This window comes from Sinohyriopsis cumingii, chromosome 9, assembly GCF_028554795.1.
Source record: "Sinohyriopsis cumingii isolate HCF-2022 chromosome 9, ASM2855479v2, whole genome shotgun sequence".
Taxonomy (NCBI): Eukaryota; Metazoa; Mollusca; class Bivalvia; order Unionida; family Unionidae; genus Sinohyriopsis; species Sinohyriopsis cumingii.
In genome coordinates, this window is record NC_142969.1 from 73,773,746 (window position 1) to 73,790,367 (window position 16,622).

Consider the following 16,622-nt stretch of genomic DNA (forward strand, 5'->3'; position numbering starts at 1 on the left):
GGAGATGTGCACCCTGGACCTCGGTGCTTGAATCTGTAAACACCGCGATCTGTGGAGGTTTTACCTGCAAGGGAACACACAATGTGAGTTAACTGAGGTTGTCCCATCTTCCAAGCTGGAACCTCATATATGTGGAGACAGTTATAGGTTGGTTCAGTTTGTGGGGTTTCATGCCATTTTTCAGCACATGATGGACCATACATGGCAGCCAGTATAGTTCTTTTGAGGAAGAACACAAGAAGAACCACTGATCAACAGGCAACTACTGGCAAGCTTTCCCATATACCTGCATTTGCCAAACCAAAACTTCAACCCACTTGGAAATACATGAGGTGTGAGTGATGTGTAAAAGCAAGCACCTCAGACCACTTGGTCACCTGGGACACCTTATAATTTGGTCAAAAGGGCAATGTATTCGCTTCTATTGGGACAACATGATGATTGTAATGATCTCAAAAAGGGTCGCCTAGGACAACAAGTCTGCCACACTGAGTAAACCCAGCAGGCAAAGAACTTGTCAGGGTGATCTGTATAAGAACTGAAACCATCACAGAACTGAAGTTGATGCCCATTCCTGAGGGTGACTCTGTTTTGAAATCCATACCCAAATGGATAAAATGCCAAGTTGGTATGTTTATTGATTTGTCTTTGTTGACAAAGAATTCAAGGCAGACAAGTAGAATAAAATGTAAAATGGCTATCGTGTCTTGTTCCAAGCTATAACGCACTTGTATTTTTCAAAACTTTTTTCCAGGTAGTCAGAAATTGTAGCCATGACGTGCTACTGAAATAGGCCATGACCCTGTCCATAAGAAATTATGCAGCAAATTATTCAGTTTTCTTTAGCACACAATCCTGGCTCAGAAAATAATATCACACCAGTCTGAGAGGGTGCACTAAAAACCTGAGCTGGTGCGTACAAGCAGCACCTTCATGTGTCAGCATAACAAAGTTAGTACAAAATGCAGAAAACGTTTGTGAATAGGAACGAACAAGGAACGACTTGAAAGGTTGGAAACTTATAGCTGAAAAATATTTGCCTTCAAATACTTGCTTTAATGAAGAATAAATTCCAGAATAATTGTGGGATGGTTTGCGAGGTCTCTCCTGAGAGAGACTGTGTGCTTCAACATGAGTGGAAGTAGCAACCTAAGTACTCATGGGATTTGGAACCAATCATTCTATCAAGGAGAGATCACTCTAAATGGAACCTTTGTGGGCTTATTAGCTGATAATATTTAGCAGAGAGGGCTGGATTAGCAATGTGTCATTCCCACCATCACTCCCAATTGAACTATGTTTCACACAGTTTGCAGAAGGCATAACTGTTGCCCTTTCTACTAGCAAACATGAACAGCCAAATCGTGCAGTATGATGCGATAAACTGCTGTACTCATCTCTTCATGTCTTTGGCTTAAATTTTTTTTTCCACCACTAGCTTCCTCAGAAATGTATTTCAAATTCATTTTCCAAACCTGACTCAGCCATGATGCTGTTTACACTACAGATGGAACAAAAATAAATCTTACACATGCACAGTGCATGACGTTTTGCACACGAGCCCTCTATTTAATACAAACCTAACTAAGGTCTAAGGTAAGCTGATTTTGCATTATTTTCATACTTCTTTTGCTTATTTTCATTCTAACATGCTAATACAACCATTTAGTATTTTTAACTCTCGCAAAATCAGATTTGGCACTTGAAAGGCATATTTCTGTATTTGCTATTACTTTCTCTGCACAATGTGGAAGAATACGGAGGGTCCACAGGTTTGATATATGTGTATGATTTAGTTTAATAGATATAGAGAATCTTACAAATTCTGGTCAATCTCTTTAAAATCTTTTGTATAAAAAGCAATACAAGTACATTACTGTATATACATACTTACAAGTCGAATCAAACTGTAAACTGCACAGACCCAGATCTGCCACTGCATAATGCACTTGTAGTTTTTTAGGAGTAGTCAGCAAAACAAACATCAAGACCCTGATCTGCCAGCACATTATGCAATGACAGATCAGGGTCTATTTTACTTGCAGTTGTACATTGACTTGTAGTTGAGTATATACAGTTGAGACTCGTCAGTGTTGATGTAGACTAGTTCAAAATACTGGGTTGTTATTGTTGTTGTTATAGGGTTTAACGCCATTTTTCAGCACAAGATGGGCTATACATGGCGGCCAGTATAACTGGTGGAGGAAGAACCATGGAAAACCCAGGGAAGAACCACCGACCCACGAGAAGCTACTGGCAGGCTTTCCCACGTACCCACGCTAGCAGAGCCTTGGACTCGAACCCACGCAGATAGAAATGAGATGGCAGGGATCCGGAACGGTGGGCAGTTTAGACCACTCGGCCACTCAAAAATACTGGGTAACAGAATTATACTGGAATAGATTTAATATGACAGCCACTACTTGAAGCAAATGGAAATAGTTAAACCATAAACAAAGAAGAGAGTCCCAATTGTTTGTTCATTTTAATAGGCTGTATGAAGCTTTTTGAAACTATTGGGCAATGAAAAACATCAGTGTTACTGAACTGATTTTTCAAGTTGCCTAATAAATCATCAATATTAATAATGCAAATATTGTCAATATTACAATAAGTTTTCAAGGTAATAATTTTACATTCAACATCCAGAATTAAACAAGGTATCTACATGTATATACAGGACCTGCTTTAAATTTTCCATATTAGTTTCTGTACTGGTATTTCAATGTTGCATACTGGTTTATGTATCAGTATTTAAATTTTCCATACCAATCTATATACTGGTATTTCAATTTGTGCATACCAGTCTATGTACTGGTATTTCAATTTTCCAAACCAGTCTATGTGCTGGTATTTCAATTTTCCATACCAGTCTGTATACTGTATTTAAACTGTCCATACCAGTCAATGTACTGGTATTTCAGTTGAATATCTAGCTTAACCGTAGTATAGTTTCTTTTACATTTCATATCATGCTACAATTACTACTGTAGGAATACAAACATTTTAATGTAAAAATGAATTATTGCACTATAAAACTATTAAGAATTAATATAATATATTCCAGTGTAGACATTTCATCACATAAAATTTGACAGCTGTTCCATTTCAACCTACGTGGTACACAGTAAAGGCAGTTTAAAAACAAATATGCCAAAACAATTACTTGAAATATTACTATAATTGAAATTCGTGCATATATGACCTTTAAACCCTTACTGAGGATACTATAGAAGAGAGGCAATAATCATACCTATGATATTGGCAGAGTGTTAGAGTGTAAGAGTTGACAAAATATTCTTTGACTTAAGTACATTATGTTAGATGATTTAACTGAGGTAACACAAGTGTACTGATTCAAAATGCAAACAGACTGTCTTTGGGTTCATTTCTACTATATATTAAAATGTTGCAGACTGTGTGGAATATGGGTACGAACTTGACTAAAAAGATTCGTGCAGCACACCGCTGACAGATTTCCCCAAACGTGCAACTTTTATTTTTATGGAAATATTTGCAGTGTATAATCATTTGGTTCAAAATATCATCAGACAATAATCTTTGCTTAAGAAAAATTAATCTGTGAAAAACTTCATTTTGGTAAATGTCCATCTCTATTAATTTCATATTTTATTGGGATCTCATATAACACAAGCTTTACATGTCTTACCTTATCAGCTGCATCTTTTGAAGGTGCAGGGCCTGGTGGTCCTGAAAATTTCTTTTTCAATTCCTCTATTACTGCAGGTTCAATCTTTTGGAAGAGTGGAAAAGGCTGTAAAAGAATAATATTTAATAAATCAATGGATACAAATAATGTAATTGGTGAATGCAGAATATTACAAATGGATCACACCACTGTCAAGTGTGGGTCATAGTGGCATGAATGACTTTTATTATACAATGTCAAGATCTATAGCATAATGTTCATGTCAACTGGATCAAATGATTGTTCTGATGATATTTCCAACTTCAAACCAGTCTTGTACATGCCATATAGTCATGAAACTGAGCACAAAATGGAATTCATGTCTAATTTCAGAACTTGTACATGTTTTATGTCTAGATTTATATCCTAACTTGGGGAATGTAAGTCTGATTTTTATATTTGTAGGTTTCTGGCTAAAATAGCATTTGTGTTCACTATTTCCATGAGGATGAAAAGAGGTACACCAGGAAAGCCAGTTTCAAAATATGGCTTTTAATTAATATCTACAAAACACTGCACAGACCCAGGTCTGCCGGTGCATTATGCGATGGCACATCTGGGTCTCTGTAGTTGGACTGAACTTATCAGTGAGCATATATTGTATACAATAATAGCTCTTACCTTTCCCATCTTGTGCCCTGAAGGTAAATGGCAGACAAAGTCCTTATAGATGAAATAACATTCCTGTGGTGCATTCAGCTGCTCCTGTATGGTTCTGCTAACATCTGGCATGTATGGTTGAAGCAGCACTGAGAGAAGGCATCCAATGTTGGCACATAAGCTGCACACAGTGCCTGCTTTACACCTGCAAATAGAGTTAAGGAGTGTTGCAGTGTCATCTTTTCAATAAATGTACAATGGATCCCATTTACAACTAAATCTGATTTGTCAGTTTTTGAGAACAAGATAAAGGGCTAAATCAAACCAATATCTAACTGAAATTTAGATACCAATATCCATTACCTTCTGCATATTGTTTTCTCAATTTTGCTTTAGCAAGCTAATTTCACTGGTCTCGTGTTTTTTTTTTTTTTTAAATGTGAATGATACAGTACTGGAGGCTATGAACCCAGCTCAAAGAGATGGTGATCGAAACAGCTAAGTGAGTCATGAAGAAATCCAACAATATACTGATATGAAAAACTCCAAAATGTTCTACAGTGCCAATAAAGCTGTTCATGGTCCTTCCAGATTCGGATCCACACCATCTACCCTTAGAAAATGGCATAATAACCATCAAAGACATCGAAGGGATTAAATAAAGATGAAAGGAACATTTTAGTCAGCTCCTCAATCACCATCTACTGTCAATAGAGCAACAGTGTAACAAATCCATCAAAGACCAGTTTGTGAAGAGTTGGAGTTGCCCCCATCTGAGCAGGAAGTGTGGATGGCCATTGAACAGATGAACTGTGGCATAGCACCAGGTAAAGACTGAATCCTGCAGAGATATTCAAGGCTCCCAGCACAGAAGCATTTGAAGCTTTCCATTACATCCTCACCAGTATCTGGTACAAGGATGATATGCCTGCTGATCTACAAGATGTCACCATCATCTCACTGTACAATAATAAATGTGCTAGAGCTTACTGCTACAGCTATAAAGGAATCTCTCTGCTCTCCATTGCAGGAAAGATTCTTGTCACACCATCCTGAACAGACCTGTTGTAATCATTTCAGAGAAACTGCTACCTGAACCACAGTGTTGATTCTGTCCAGGCCGCAGCACAGTCAATGTGATCTTCAGTGGGAGGAAAATAGAGGAGAAATGCATGGAACAGCACATACAGTGTTTATGGACCTCACCAAGGCTGTCAACTCTGTAAATAGAGAAGCCCTGTAGTTTCTCCTTGGAAAAATGGCTGACCTAGAAAGTTCACCACCCTTATCCAGTTGTTCAATGACGACATGACAGGAGAGGTCGTGGCCAATAGCAAGTATGGAGGGCACTTTGGCATCTTCACCAGAGTGAAGCAGGGCTGTATGCTTGTTCATATGCTGTTCAACCTTTTCTTCAACCAAGTCCTACTCCATGCCGTGAAGGACCTAGGCATTGGAGTCTACATCAAGTATCGCCTTGATGGATCCCTGTTTGATTGATATCAGCTCATTGCAAGAACAAAGACAATGGAAATATTACCTCTCGAAGCTGTTTGTAGATGATTCTGCACTTATGGCACACAAGGAAAACCACCTACAGACCACTGTGAATAAGTTCTATGAGGCATCCAGGCTGTCGGATCGGACAATAAACCTAGATAAAAAAGAGGTATTCTTTCATCCAGCTCCTTACACAAACCCACCACAACCCACCATCAAGACTGAGGAGAGACAGCTGAAGAACGTGGAGAGCTTTACGTACCTTGGACGCACAATATCTTCAGATGGCTTGCTGGACAAGGAAAATACAGCCGGATCTGGAAAGCAAGCCAAGCCCTAGGAAGACTTCATGTCAGAATCCTGCGGCAAAAAGACATTTTGGATGCCCACCAAACTCAAAATCTATAACGCTGTATTCCTCACATCCTTGCTCTAAGCCTGTGAAACCTAGACCGTATACTGCAGGCATATGAAGCAGCTCAATCTATTCTGCGTGTGCTCACTATTGTCAATCATGCACATCTGATGGTAAGACAAGTTGTACAACATAGAAGTCATCAACAGGGCCAGTGTTATTAACATTGAGGCATTGCTGCTGAAAGACTAGCTTTGATGGTCTGCCCATGTCATTCGGATGGAGGAGACCATAGTACAAAAACAGTTCTTCTACGGTGAGCTCAAGCAAGGAAAACAGAAACGAGTATGCCAAAGGAAAAGGTACCAAGACAACTTTAAGTGTAAGCGGTAATGGTGTGGAATCAAACCCAGCGAGCTTGAGGCCTCAGCCAAGGACCTGTCTACCTGGTGCACACTCGTCGCGAACTGGTGTAGGATAACCACAGCCAACGACTCACAGCCTCGAGAGAAAAACGGCACATTGCAGCAACCCAGACCATCATGTCTATAGACCTACCATACTCATTCTGTAACATCCTGTGTGCATCCAGCTTTGGACTCATGAGCCAAATGCATAGTCACCATGGGCTGCACAACTAGTGTCATCAGACACGTAGGACAACTGAATATCTCATAGAAGTGTGATGGAAACAAAGGAAAAAAATAATTTCTGCAAGACGTTCAAAGACAATTTTACAAAAGAACCTTTAATTGCAAAGTACATGCCCAATCAATTTGTACTGGTAGAATATTCAGGTATTAGTAGGGTATGGTTAATTTGGGAAATTACTGACGAGCTGGTCTCAATGACCATTATTTACTTATTTGAGCAACATTGCCCATGACCTCTGACTTTTAAACTCCAGACATTTTAAGTTTCTTTATTACTATAAGTGCAAGATATCCACAAAGTTTGATCAATAAAGATACTTTACAACCAATTTTTCTACAAGTTAGGACTTCCATGACCATTGATCTTTTGAACCCATAATAAACAGGCCTCTTCAATACCTTAAGTGCCAGCTCTCCATTAACTTGGCTCAAGGTATGTTGTCTAAAAGTAAAGCTATTATGCAAAAAAGAAAATTCTTATTTCACTGACAGTGAACTGAACCATTAACTTTTTGATTCTGAAATTAACAGGGTCCTTAACCAAAGTGCAAGCCATAACTTCAGAAAGTGAAGAACTCAATATATTATGGAGAAACCATTTAGTTTTCTTCTTTCAGTCAGTGACCTAACCTTTGGACCCCAGCATTAATATAGCTATTGATAATACTGGAAACCAGTGCGAAGGATCCAAAGATCATATCTTTCTCTCTTGCACATGGTTACCATGAAAATCTTGCACCATGGTATTTATGAACATACTTTGATACTTACCATGGTATAACATAATTATATTAGGGACCAACAATTTAATGTTCTGGGGCAGGGGCCTGATATTATTTTAGAGAAAATTCCACCTGTCAAAAGCTGGAAACATATCTTGTTCTCATATATATCAAAATAAGACAATATGACATTCATACTATTATTGGAAGAAAACAATACTGAAGAAAATAATATATCTCAGCTCAAAAGAAAATCGCAGCCCTGCCCAATTGAATGCTCAGTACCTTATAGCAGATGAATTTGCTGTGTGTATGATAATTGTTGTACAAGGTGTGATCTAAAACCTGTAACTTCAGTGACTTGATTAAGTTAGCAGTATAGCTGACACCCAGTAAAATACACTGTGATGACATTAGAGATCTTGTTGATACAAATTGGAATTGCTCACATCGAAACAATACTTTTGATATAATAGGCAGTGAAACTTTCAGTGAGATGTCAACACCCTGGCAAGATATGTATCAGAGAGGGACAGTATACTTAAAACACCCTGAATCAATAAATGAGAAAATATTTAGTGGAATTGATAAATTATGTACAATTCAAACAGAATGCAACTTCTCTCTTGAAAATCTTAGGATGATTTGGAGTCTCACAAAGGAGTACATATCCTTAGCACATTACCATATGCTAGAAAATGAATAACAACTGACATCTATTTTTTACAATTTGGATTTGAATATATAATCTTTAACAAGATCCGATTTGGCCACCACACTGGCATACATTGCACATGTCAAACAGGTGATCAAAGGATCATGAATATAATCATATTTGTAATATTTAAAATTAATTTGTGCCAAACACTACTGCTTTGTGAAATATTAATATGAGTTATTTTGTCAAGTAAAACAAAACCTTGCCACTAACAATATTAATTTCGTAACATCATCACTCAGAAATTTCTGTACATTCCTAACTGAAAGAAACTACTGAAGTAATGGTACAGTTAGAAAGTACCGCGGTATGTACCACCAGGAAAATATACAGCAGTAAACTGGTAGGCTGGTAATACCACAAACCTCAAGTTACTGTGCAGACAACTTGATATAAAATAGTTTGTTTAAATCTAGGAATCTGAAGATGGCATGGGGATGGACGGATTGCCATTGATGGACAAATGTAAAACATTACAGCATTCACCGAAACATTTATCGATATTTAAACCTACATACCTGTCCTCCTCACTCCCTTTAATCAGAACCTATAACTTGTATCCTAAATACGTCCTCCTCTCTCAATTTAATCAGCACCATGACTTTTATCTTACACACCTGTCCTCCACACTCAATTTAATCAGCACCCATGACTTGTATCCGACATACCTGTCCTCTTGATTGGCTTTAATCATCACCAATGACTTGCATTCCTAAAAATCTGTCTTCACTTCCTTCAATAAGCACGCAGTTTGTATTCCTACATACACTCCCTTTAATCAGCACCACCATGGCTTATATTCTTGCATACCTGTATTCTTTATGCCCTTTAATCAGCACCCATTGTTTGTATTTTTATGTACCCATTTTATTTACCCCCTTAATCAGCACCCACAGCATGTATTCCTGCATATATGTTTTCTTCACCACCTTTAATCATCATCCATGGCTTATATTCATACATACATGTATTATTCACTCCCTTCAATTAGCACCCATAGCTTGTATTCCTACATACCCGTATGTTTAACTCCCTTTAGTCAGCACCCATGGCTTGTATTCCTACATACCCGTATGTTTAACTCCCTTGAGTCAGCACTCATGGTTTGTATTCCTACATACCTGTCTTCTTCAGTCCCTTTAATTAACACCCATGGCTTGTATTCCTGCATGTACTGGTTACCAAGTCTTGAGATGTTAAGGATGTTCCGTATGGAGTCCCTTAGCCTGTAGAATGAGTAGTAAATTAATTTCTGTTATTTCCTTGTGAACATTATCCACATACCTAAAAGTCAAGCATTTACTAATTTTATTATGAAACCGAAATTTAGTCAAGGTGGACACTTAAACTTCAGATTGAATGCTTGAAATGTGAGAAAATATAACCTACTCAAACCGCAGTAGTAGTGCATTCTAAAAATTAAATGTTATTAAAAATTTCGTAAAATAATCTGACATGGTTTTCATGAGATTCCATTTTTGTCTGCCTATTAAATCACTGATTATATCAATCAACTATTGACCTGATTCATCAGTATATCACATACTTCAAATATTGAACTGATTCATCAGAATATTACATCCTTCAACTGTTGTCCTGATTCATCAGTATATTACATATTTCAACTATTGTCCTGATTAATCAGTATATTACATATTTCAACTATTATCCTGAATCATCAGTATATCACATACTTCAAATATTGAACTGATTCATCAGTATATCGCATATTTCAAATATTGAACTGATTCATCAGAATATTACATCCTTCAACTGTTGTCCTGATTCATCAGTACATTACATATTTCAACGGGGGCCCCGAGTGGCCGAGTGGTCTAAAGCGCTCTCCGTTACGGATCACTGCCATCTCACCTCTGTCTGCGTAGGTTCGAGTCTCGGATTCAGCCAATGTGGGTATGTGAGAAAGTTTGCCAGTAGCTTCTCGTGGGTCGGTGGTTCTTTCCGGGGTTTTCCCGGTTTCTTCCTCCACCATTAATACTGGCCGACATGTATAGCCTATCGTGTGCTGAAAAATGGCGTTAAACCCTACAACAACATATTTCAACTATTATCCTGAATCATCAGTATATCACATACATCAACTATTGACTTGAATCATCAGTATATTACATACTTCAACTATTGATTTGATTCATCACTATATTACTTCAAATATCGATCGGCTTAATCAGTATATTAGATACTTCAACTATTGTCCTGATTCATCAGTATATAACATACATAAACTAATGAACAAATCGTGTGTTTGCAGCATATTTCATTATGATTAAGCAAAGAAGGAAGAGACAGCAAAGCAGAAAGTCTGTAATAAAACTAGATACTGTAAATACATAAACAGTTGCAATTCATCATTAAAAACAAAGCAATTGTCTGCAAAAAATGAATGTTGCTTCCTAGGTATTCATTTTCTTTCACACATATATGTGCTTGCTTTTGCTACAATAATATTGGAAGACCTCTGTATGCATTTGTCTTGTATTTGCTTGCTATCCTTATTTTATAGTGTGTGATTCAAAGCAGATGAAAAGACAACAGCACATACCCATATCTACTAGTTCACTGTAATGGAATATGCCATTTGCAATTAGGCCTGCATTATACAGGAAAATTAATTCAAATCTGTTCTTACTTTGCCTGTTCCATATTCTCGATATACGTGTGAAGTTCACGATTGATCATGGCCAGTAGGTTGAATTCCTCAGCTTTCAGATCCATTGGCTGAATTGTGCCTTCAAAGTTGCTGTCCACAAACTTTAGGGCTCTGAAGAAAACATAATGAAGCATTTTCAACCAATAATGAAATGTATCAGACAAAAAGAGTGGGGATATATAACCATCAATCAGTCAAAATGATAAGCATGTATAACAGCATGTGGGTACAATATTGACTGTGTAGCGTCAAAGTATCATCCAAATGACTTTATGAATGAACGTATAAATAAAAATAAACAAAAAGATCAAGATTTATAAACCTTCAACAAAGGCAAATTCAATGATTGCCATCATTATTTCACACTATTTACTGCAAACGTCAATCCAAAACAAACCACAGAAGAGCACAAAACCACTCCAATGACCCAAACACAAACTCCATTACATGCATGACTTCATGTTTTGACACAAACACAAAATCAATCACATGCAATTCTTCCTGTTATTACCAAAACAGAAAATCCCACATTCACGTCTTCATGTTATGACCCAAACACTAAATCCATCATATGCATGTCTTCCTGCTATGACTCAAACACAAAATCCATACAATATGTGTTTTCCTGATAAAACACAAAAACAAAATATCTGCCTGCAATGACCCACACACTAAATCCATCACATGTATGTCTTACTGTTTTGGCCAAAATGCAAAATCCATCACATGCAGGTCTTCCTGTTATGATCCAAACACAAAATTCATCAAATGCAAGTCTTCCTGTTATGACCAAAACACTACATCCATCACATGACAGTCTTCCTGTTTTGATCCAAACACAAAATCCATCAGATGTATATCTTCCAACTATCACCCAAACACAAAATGTCTTCATGCTATGACCCGCACATTAAATCCATCACATTCAAGTCTTCCTGCTATGACACAGACACAAAATCCCAAATGCATGTCTTCCTGCTATGAGCCAAGTACAAATTCCAACATGTATGTCTTCCTGCTATGACCCAAACACACAATCCAATACATGCAGGTCTTCCTGCTATGAACCACACACAAAATCACACATCTAAGCCTTCCTGACCTGACCCACACACAAAATACACCCTATGTATGCCTTCCTATTATGACCCAAACACAAAATCCATCACATGGAAGTCTTCAAGTTTTGACAAAAACAAAACATCCATCCCATGCAAGTCTAAATCCATCACATGCAAGTCTTCCTTACAAAAACAAACAATCCATTACATGTGTTATCTACCATCTGTTACCCAAACACTACATCCATTACATGCATGTCTTCCTCTTTTGACCAAAACACAAGATTACACGTAAGTCTTCCTATTATGACCAAAACACAAAATCCATCACATGTATCTCTTCCTGTTATGACCGAAATACAAAATCTCATCACATACATGTCTTCCTGTTTTGAACCAAACACAAAATTCATTATGTTCAGGTCTTTATGCTATGAACCACAGACTAAATCCATTACATGAATGTCTTCCTGTTTTGACTAAAAACACAAAATCGATCACATGTCTTCCAGCCATGACCACATAAAATGTGCCACATTCATGTCTTCTGTTTTGACCCAAATACAAAATCCATCACATGCAAATCTTCTTTTTATTTCCATGACACAAAATCCATCACATGCATGTCTTCCTGTCATGACCGAAATACAAGGTCCAACACATGCATGTCTTCCTGTTTTGACCCAAACACAAAATCTTGCGCATGTATGTCTTCCTGCTAAGACCCACACACAAAAGCCCACATGCATCTCTTCCCGCTATGATCCAAACACAAAATCCATCACATACATGTCTTCCTGTTTTGGCTCAAACACTAAATCCATCACATGCAGGTCTTCCTGCTAAGACAAACACAAAATTCATCATATTATTGTCTGCCCGTTATGCTCACACACAAAATCCCACATGCATGTCTTCTTGTTTTGACCCAAACACAAAATCCATCACATGCATGTATTCCTGTTTTGACCGAAAAACAAAATGCATCACGTGCAGGTCCTTCTCTTATGATTGCAAATGAAAACATCTGAAATGTCATTGTAATGTCTTACATTTAACCTCTGACCACCTCCAAGGGGTTGGAGTCAAAATGGGACCATTTCTATGGATGGTTTCCACAGGAATAAGATACATATAATCTCTCCGTCTGTCAGCTTAGGAGATTTAGCAATGGACGGATACAAGGATGGGCGGATTGAAGGAATCACAACATCCTCACTGTGAACTCTTAAGTGTGGGGATATTATGGCAAAAGTGGGTTCAGCCAAGTAAACTCAAACATATCAGTACTGTGACAATCATTTTCTGATTGAAGAATGAAGCCAAAAGTCTATTAATTTACTTATTTTACAAATTAATTTTACTAATATGATGTGTGTGTGATTTAGATTTTCAACGTAGCTTTAAATAATCTTAAGTGTGGCAGTTTATAGTGATGTCTAGCACTGGGGCATCATGCCGCAGATATGTAGCATTATGTCCTACCCAATCACATTATCCTGAGACCAGGCCAACCAGTCATAATACTAACCTCTTAATGCTTAACGCCAAGCGAAGCATATGTTACACAGGTTTACAATATAGTATAATTTAATATAATATGATAATCAGCTTTGTGTGAACATTGATTAAAATACAGGTACAAATAATTTACACAACCTAAAGTCTTCAAGTGATGAATATTTTGAAAAAAGGAAATAAACAATTTTTTGGCTCATTCCTTAATTTATAATATTTAAGGATTTCCATTTCCTTTGCTCCCTCTCTGTATCACCATTGTCCTCTTATCTGGTCACAAGATGGCAGGTACAACAATCGAAAAAGGTAATTAGGGATATTTCTTCTTGTCTACCTGTTGATAAAGTTCCCAAGGTTGTTTAAAAGTTCAGTGTTGTTCTTCAACAAAAAGTCATCCCAACTAAAGCTGCTGTCCTGAAATTTAATTTGAAAAGATCAAGTCAACTGTTGCATGTTTGAAGCATGGATCATTATGTAAAGAGGTCTGGACCGTTACATTTATATACCTATGATCCAGCATGGTTTAACAACAGTACATTTTACCCTATTAACCATGCATAAAATCAAAACACTGTAACTTACATCTCTCTACCAATATTTCGGAAATTTTCACACCAAAAACCCCATAAAATTTCTGTTCAGTTATTTCATGACATTTTTCAAAATTACCAGATTCAAATTTTCAGAACACGTGTGCCCACCCTGTAAACCCAAAAGGTATAAGTGAACTATTTTGTTTTTCAAAAAGGAAAAAGTGTTAAAAATTGCTATAATGACATGAAAATCTGAATAGGTTATCTACATATGCATAAAAATGCAAAGTTTACTTTGTATACCTCAAGTGGTTTTGACTCAATCATGCTAACAAGGTTTTGTGTAAAAAGACAATTTCCAAGAAGTAAAACAAAAAATAATTAACCAATTTGAAATCTTGTATCTGTGAAAAATGGAATGGCTCCGAATTCAATAGTTTTTGTTCTAAAATAAAATTGGGATGGACGTACAGATGTGCAAATGTACAACAAACAACTGCAAAGCAATATGCTCCCTTACCTTGCAGTAGGTGAATAAATACTCTCACTGTACATAAATAATAGGACATTGAGCAAATGAGGTTGTCTTGTTTTAAGCAATCATTCATTTATAGTAATAAATCTTACTTGTGTTTCTGGCCTGATATACAGCAGGTAGAACCTGTAGATGTCAGCAGGTATTCCTGTGTCTTTAGCCTGATCACCAAACACACCTGCCCCCCTGCTCTTGGAAAACTTCCCATCCTCATAGTTCAAGAACTCTGAAAATATGCAATACATGAAGTGCCTTTTTTAAAGCACGAATGAGGGTTCTATGAGAAGAGTAATTATGATTTGCATGAAATGTCTGGTACAGTCACACTTTGGAGAAAAAATTGACCCTGGCATGCATCTAGCCTATGTTTGCAGGTTAATGCATATTCATGAGTAAAGTTATCTTATCTTGGGCAGCCATGGATGAAATGATATCTCTGCAGATGTTTCCTTAACCTTGTGATGAGTAAAATCTGACAAAAAAATAAGATATTTCATGCTAGGATATACTGCATTACGTAATATAACAACCTTATTGAAAGATCACCTCTCTAAAAAGAAAACATTTTGTTGGTTGAATGAGTGTCTAGTCTCTCAAGACCGGTTTCACTCTATCTGCATCATTCATATTCAAACAGGAAAGTCTTGTGTAATGACTATAGGTCTTAAACAATGTAACATCAAAAGGAGAAAGAAAAAATATTAGTCAAATTCAACAAATAACTTAATTCTCTAAGTCACAAACTGAAAATGTAAGAGACACTTACAGTATTATGAATTAAGTCCCAAATATTCTTAAATGTCCTAACACAAGTCCAAAAGTATAGAATATTTAAAAGGAATGCCAATAATCTTGAATGTCCTGATGTGCCACAATGATGCAACCCAGAATGTTTTTGAATGAGTTCTCAATAATCCCAAAGTAGTGTTTTAGTCCAAAAAGTTAATAAGCACTTTGCAAATCCAATCAATAATTTATACAAGTAATTCCTATCAAAGTATATCTGAAGATAACTATAAACTCTATCACAGATTCCCAAAGACTGATATAAAACAGGAATGAATACTTGTTTACCCATATACTCTATTTATACAGACTGTCACCTGAGCTATTACACAACAGAATGTTCTGCAGAACTGATCATTTCTAAGGAAAAAATTCACTCACTCATAAACAAGGTTATGTCTTGAACTTAAATTCAAGTAAACGTCTAAAGACAAAAATCGGGTAGGGACAACCCTCAATCACAAACAAAAAACAAAATATTAATATACATTTTATCTGGATTTCCTACATGTCAAACCAATGACAAAATATTAAAGTAAAACAAGTGACCATGAATTCAAGATCAAAAGGATGAGAATGCATGCTAAAGAAGGAACTGTATTAGCTTCATAATGATTCAAAATATTAAGAAAATCCATCCAAGGGTTATAGAAATATAAGCACAAACAAAATGTGTCTGCAACTGTGACATAAAATTAAGCCTTTCTCCCAAGATCCCAAGGTTCAAGTGACCAGTGCAGTGCTGCACACAGGATGCCAAGGGCAGGATACACTGTATCCTTCTTTGTCCATATATGGGGACCAGTCACCATTTTAAATGTACAAATGACAATAATAACATATAATGCACTCATATGCCATAAAAATGATAATCTTTGTAGCTTCAACATTTTTGCCATTTCAACTTTGTGGTCTGCACTGTCCTTTCAAAATTTACATGAAAATGTACAATTTAGCAACCAACATTTTATCATATGTTAAAAAACTCATGAAAACATTATCTGGTTAACCTGAAATGAGATCTACCATGGAATTTTTCATTCCAGATATTGCTCTCTCATTTACCTACTATCATTTATTATAATAAATACCTATGATTTCTAAATAATTTTCTTTCCAAACTAACCAATCATTAATATCAAGACAAACTGTGTTCACATAAATTTAGTCATTCTGTCAACCTCAAATTAAATTAAATCTTCCTGGCCATTGAGGGGGGACGTCAATCTCGAAATATGTTACACTAACGGCCATCAGATGT

At 36.6% G+C, this 16,622-nt stretch overlaps 1 protein-coding gene across 1 annotated transcript in view; it reads right to left on the reverse strand.

Annotated features, from left to right (window-relative positions):
* The window catches only part of LOC149792025 (methionine--tRNA ligase, cytoplasmic-like), a 100,842-nt gene that overhangs the window by 24,062 nt on the left and 60,158 nt on the right, over positions 1-16,622 (reverse strand). The window contains exons 17-22 of the mRNA XM_089970517.1: positions 14,668-14,801; positions 13,842-13,921; positions 10,908-11,039; positions 9,379-9,483; positions 4,331-4,514; positions 3,671-3,775 (exon numbers count right to left, since the gene is read on the reverse strand). Coding sequence (XP_089826643.1) covers positions 3,671-3,775; positions 4,331-4,514; positions 9,379-9,483; positions 10,908-11,039; positions 13,842-13,921; positions 14,668-14,801 — 740 coding nt within the window. The remainder of the gene's footprint in view (positions 1-3,670; positions 3,776-4,330; positions 4,515-9,378; positions 9,484-10,907; positions 11,040-13,841; positions 13,922-14,667; positions 14,802-16,622) is intronic.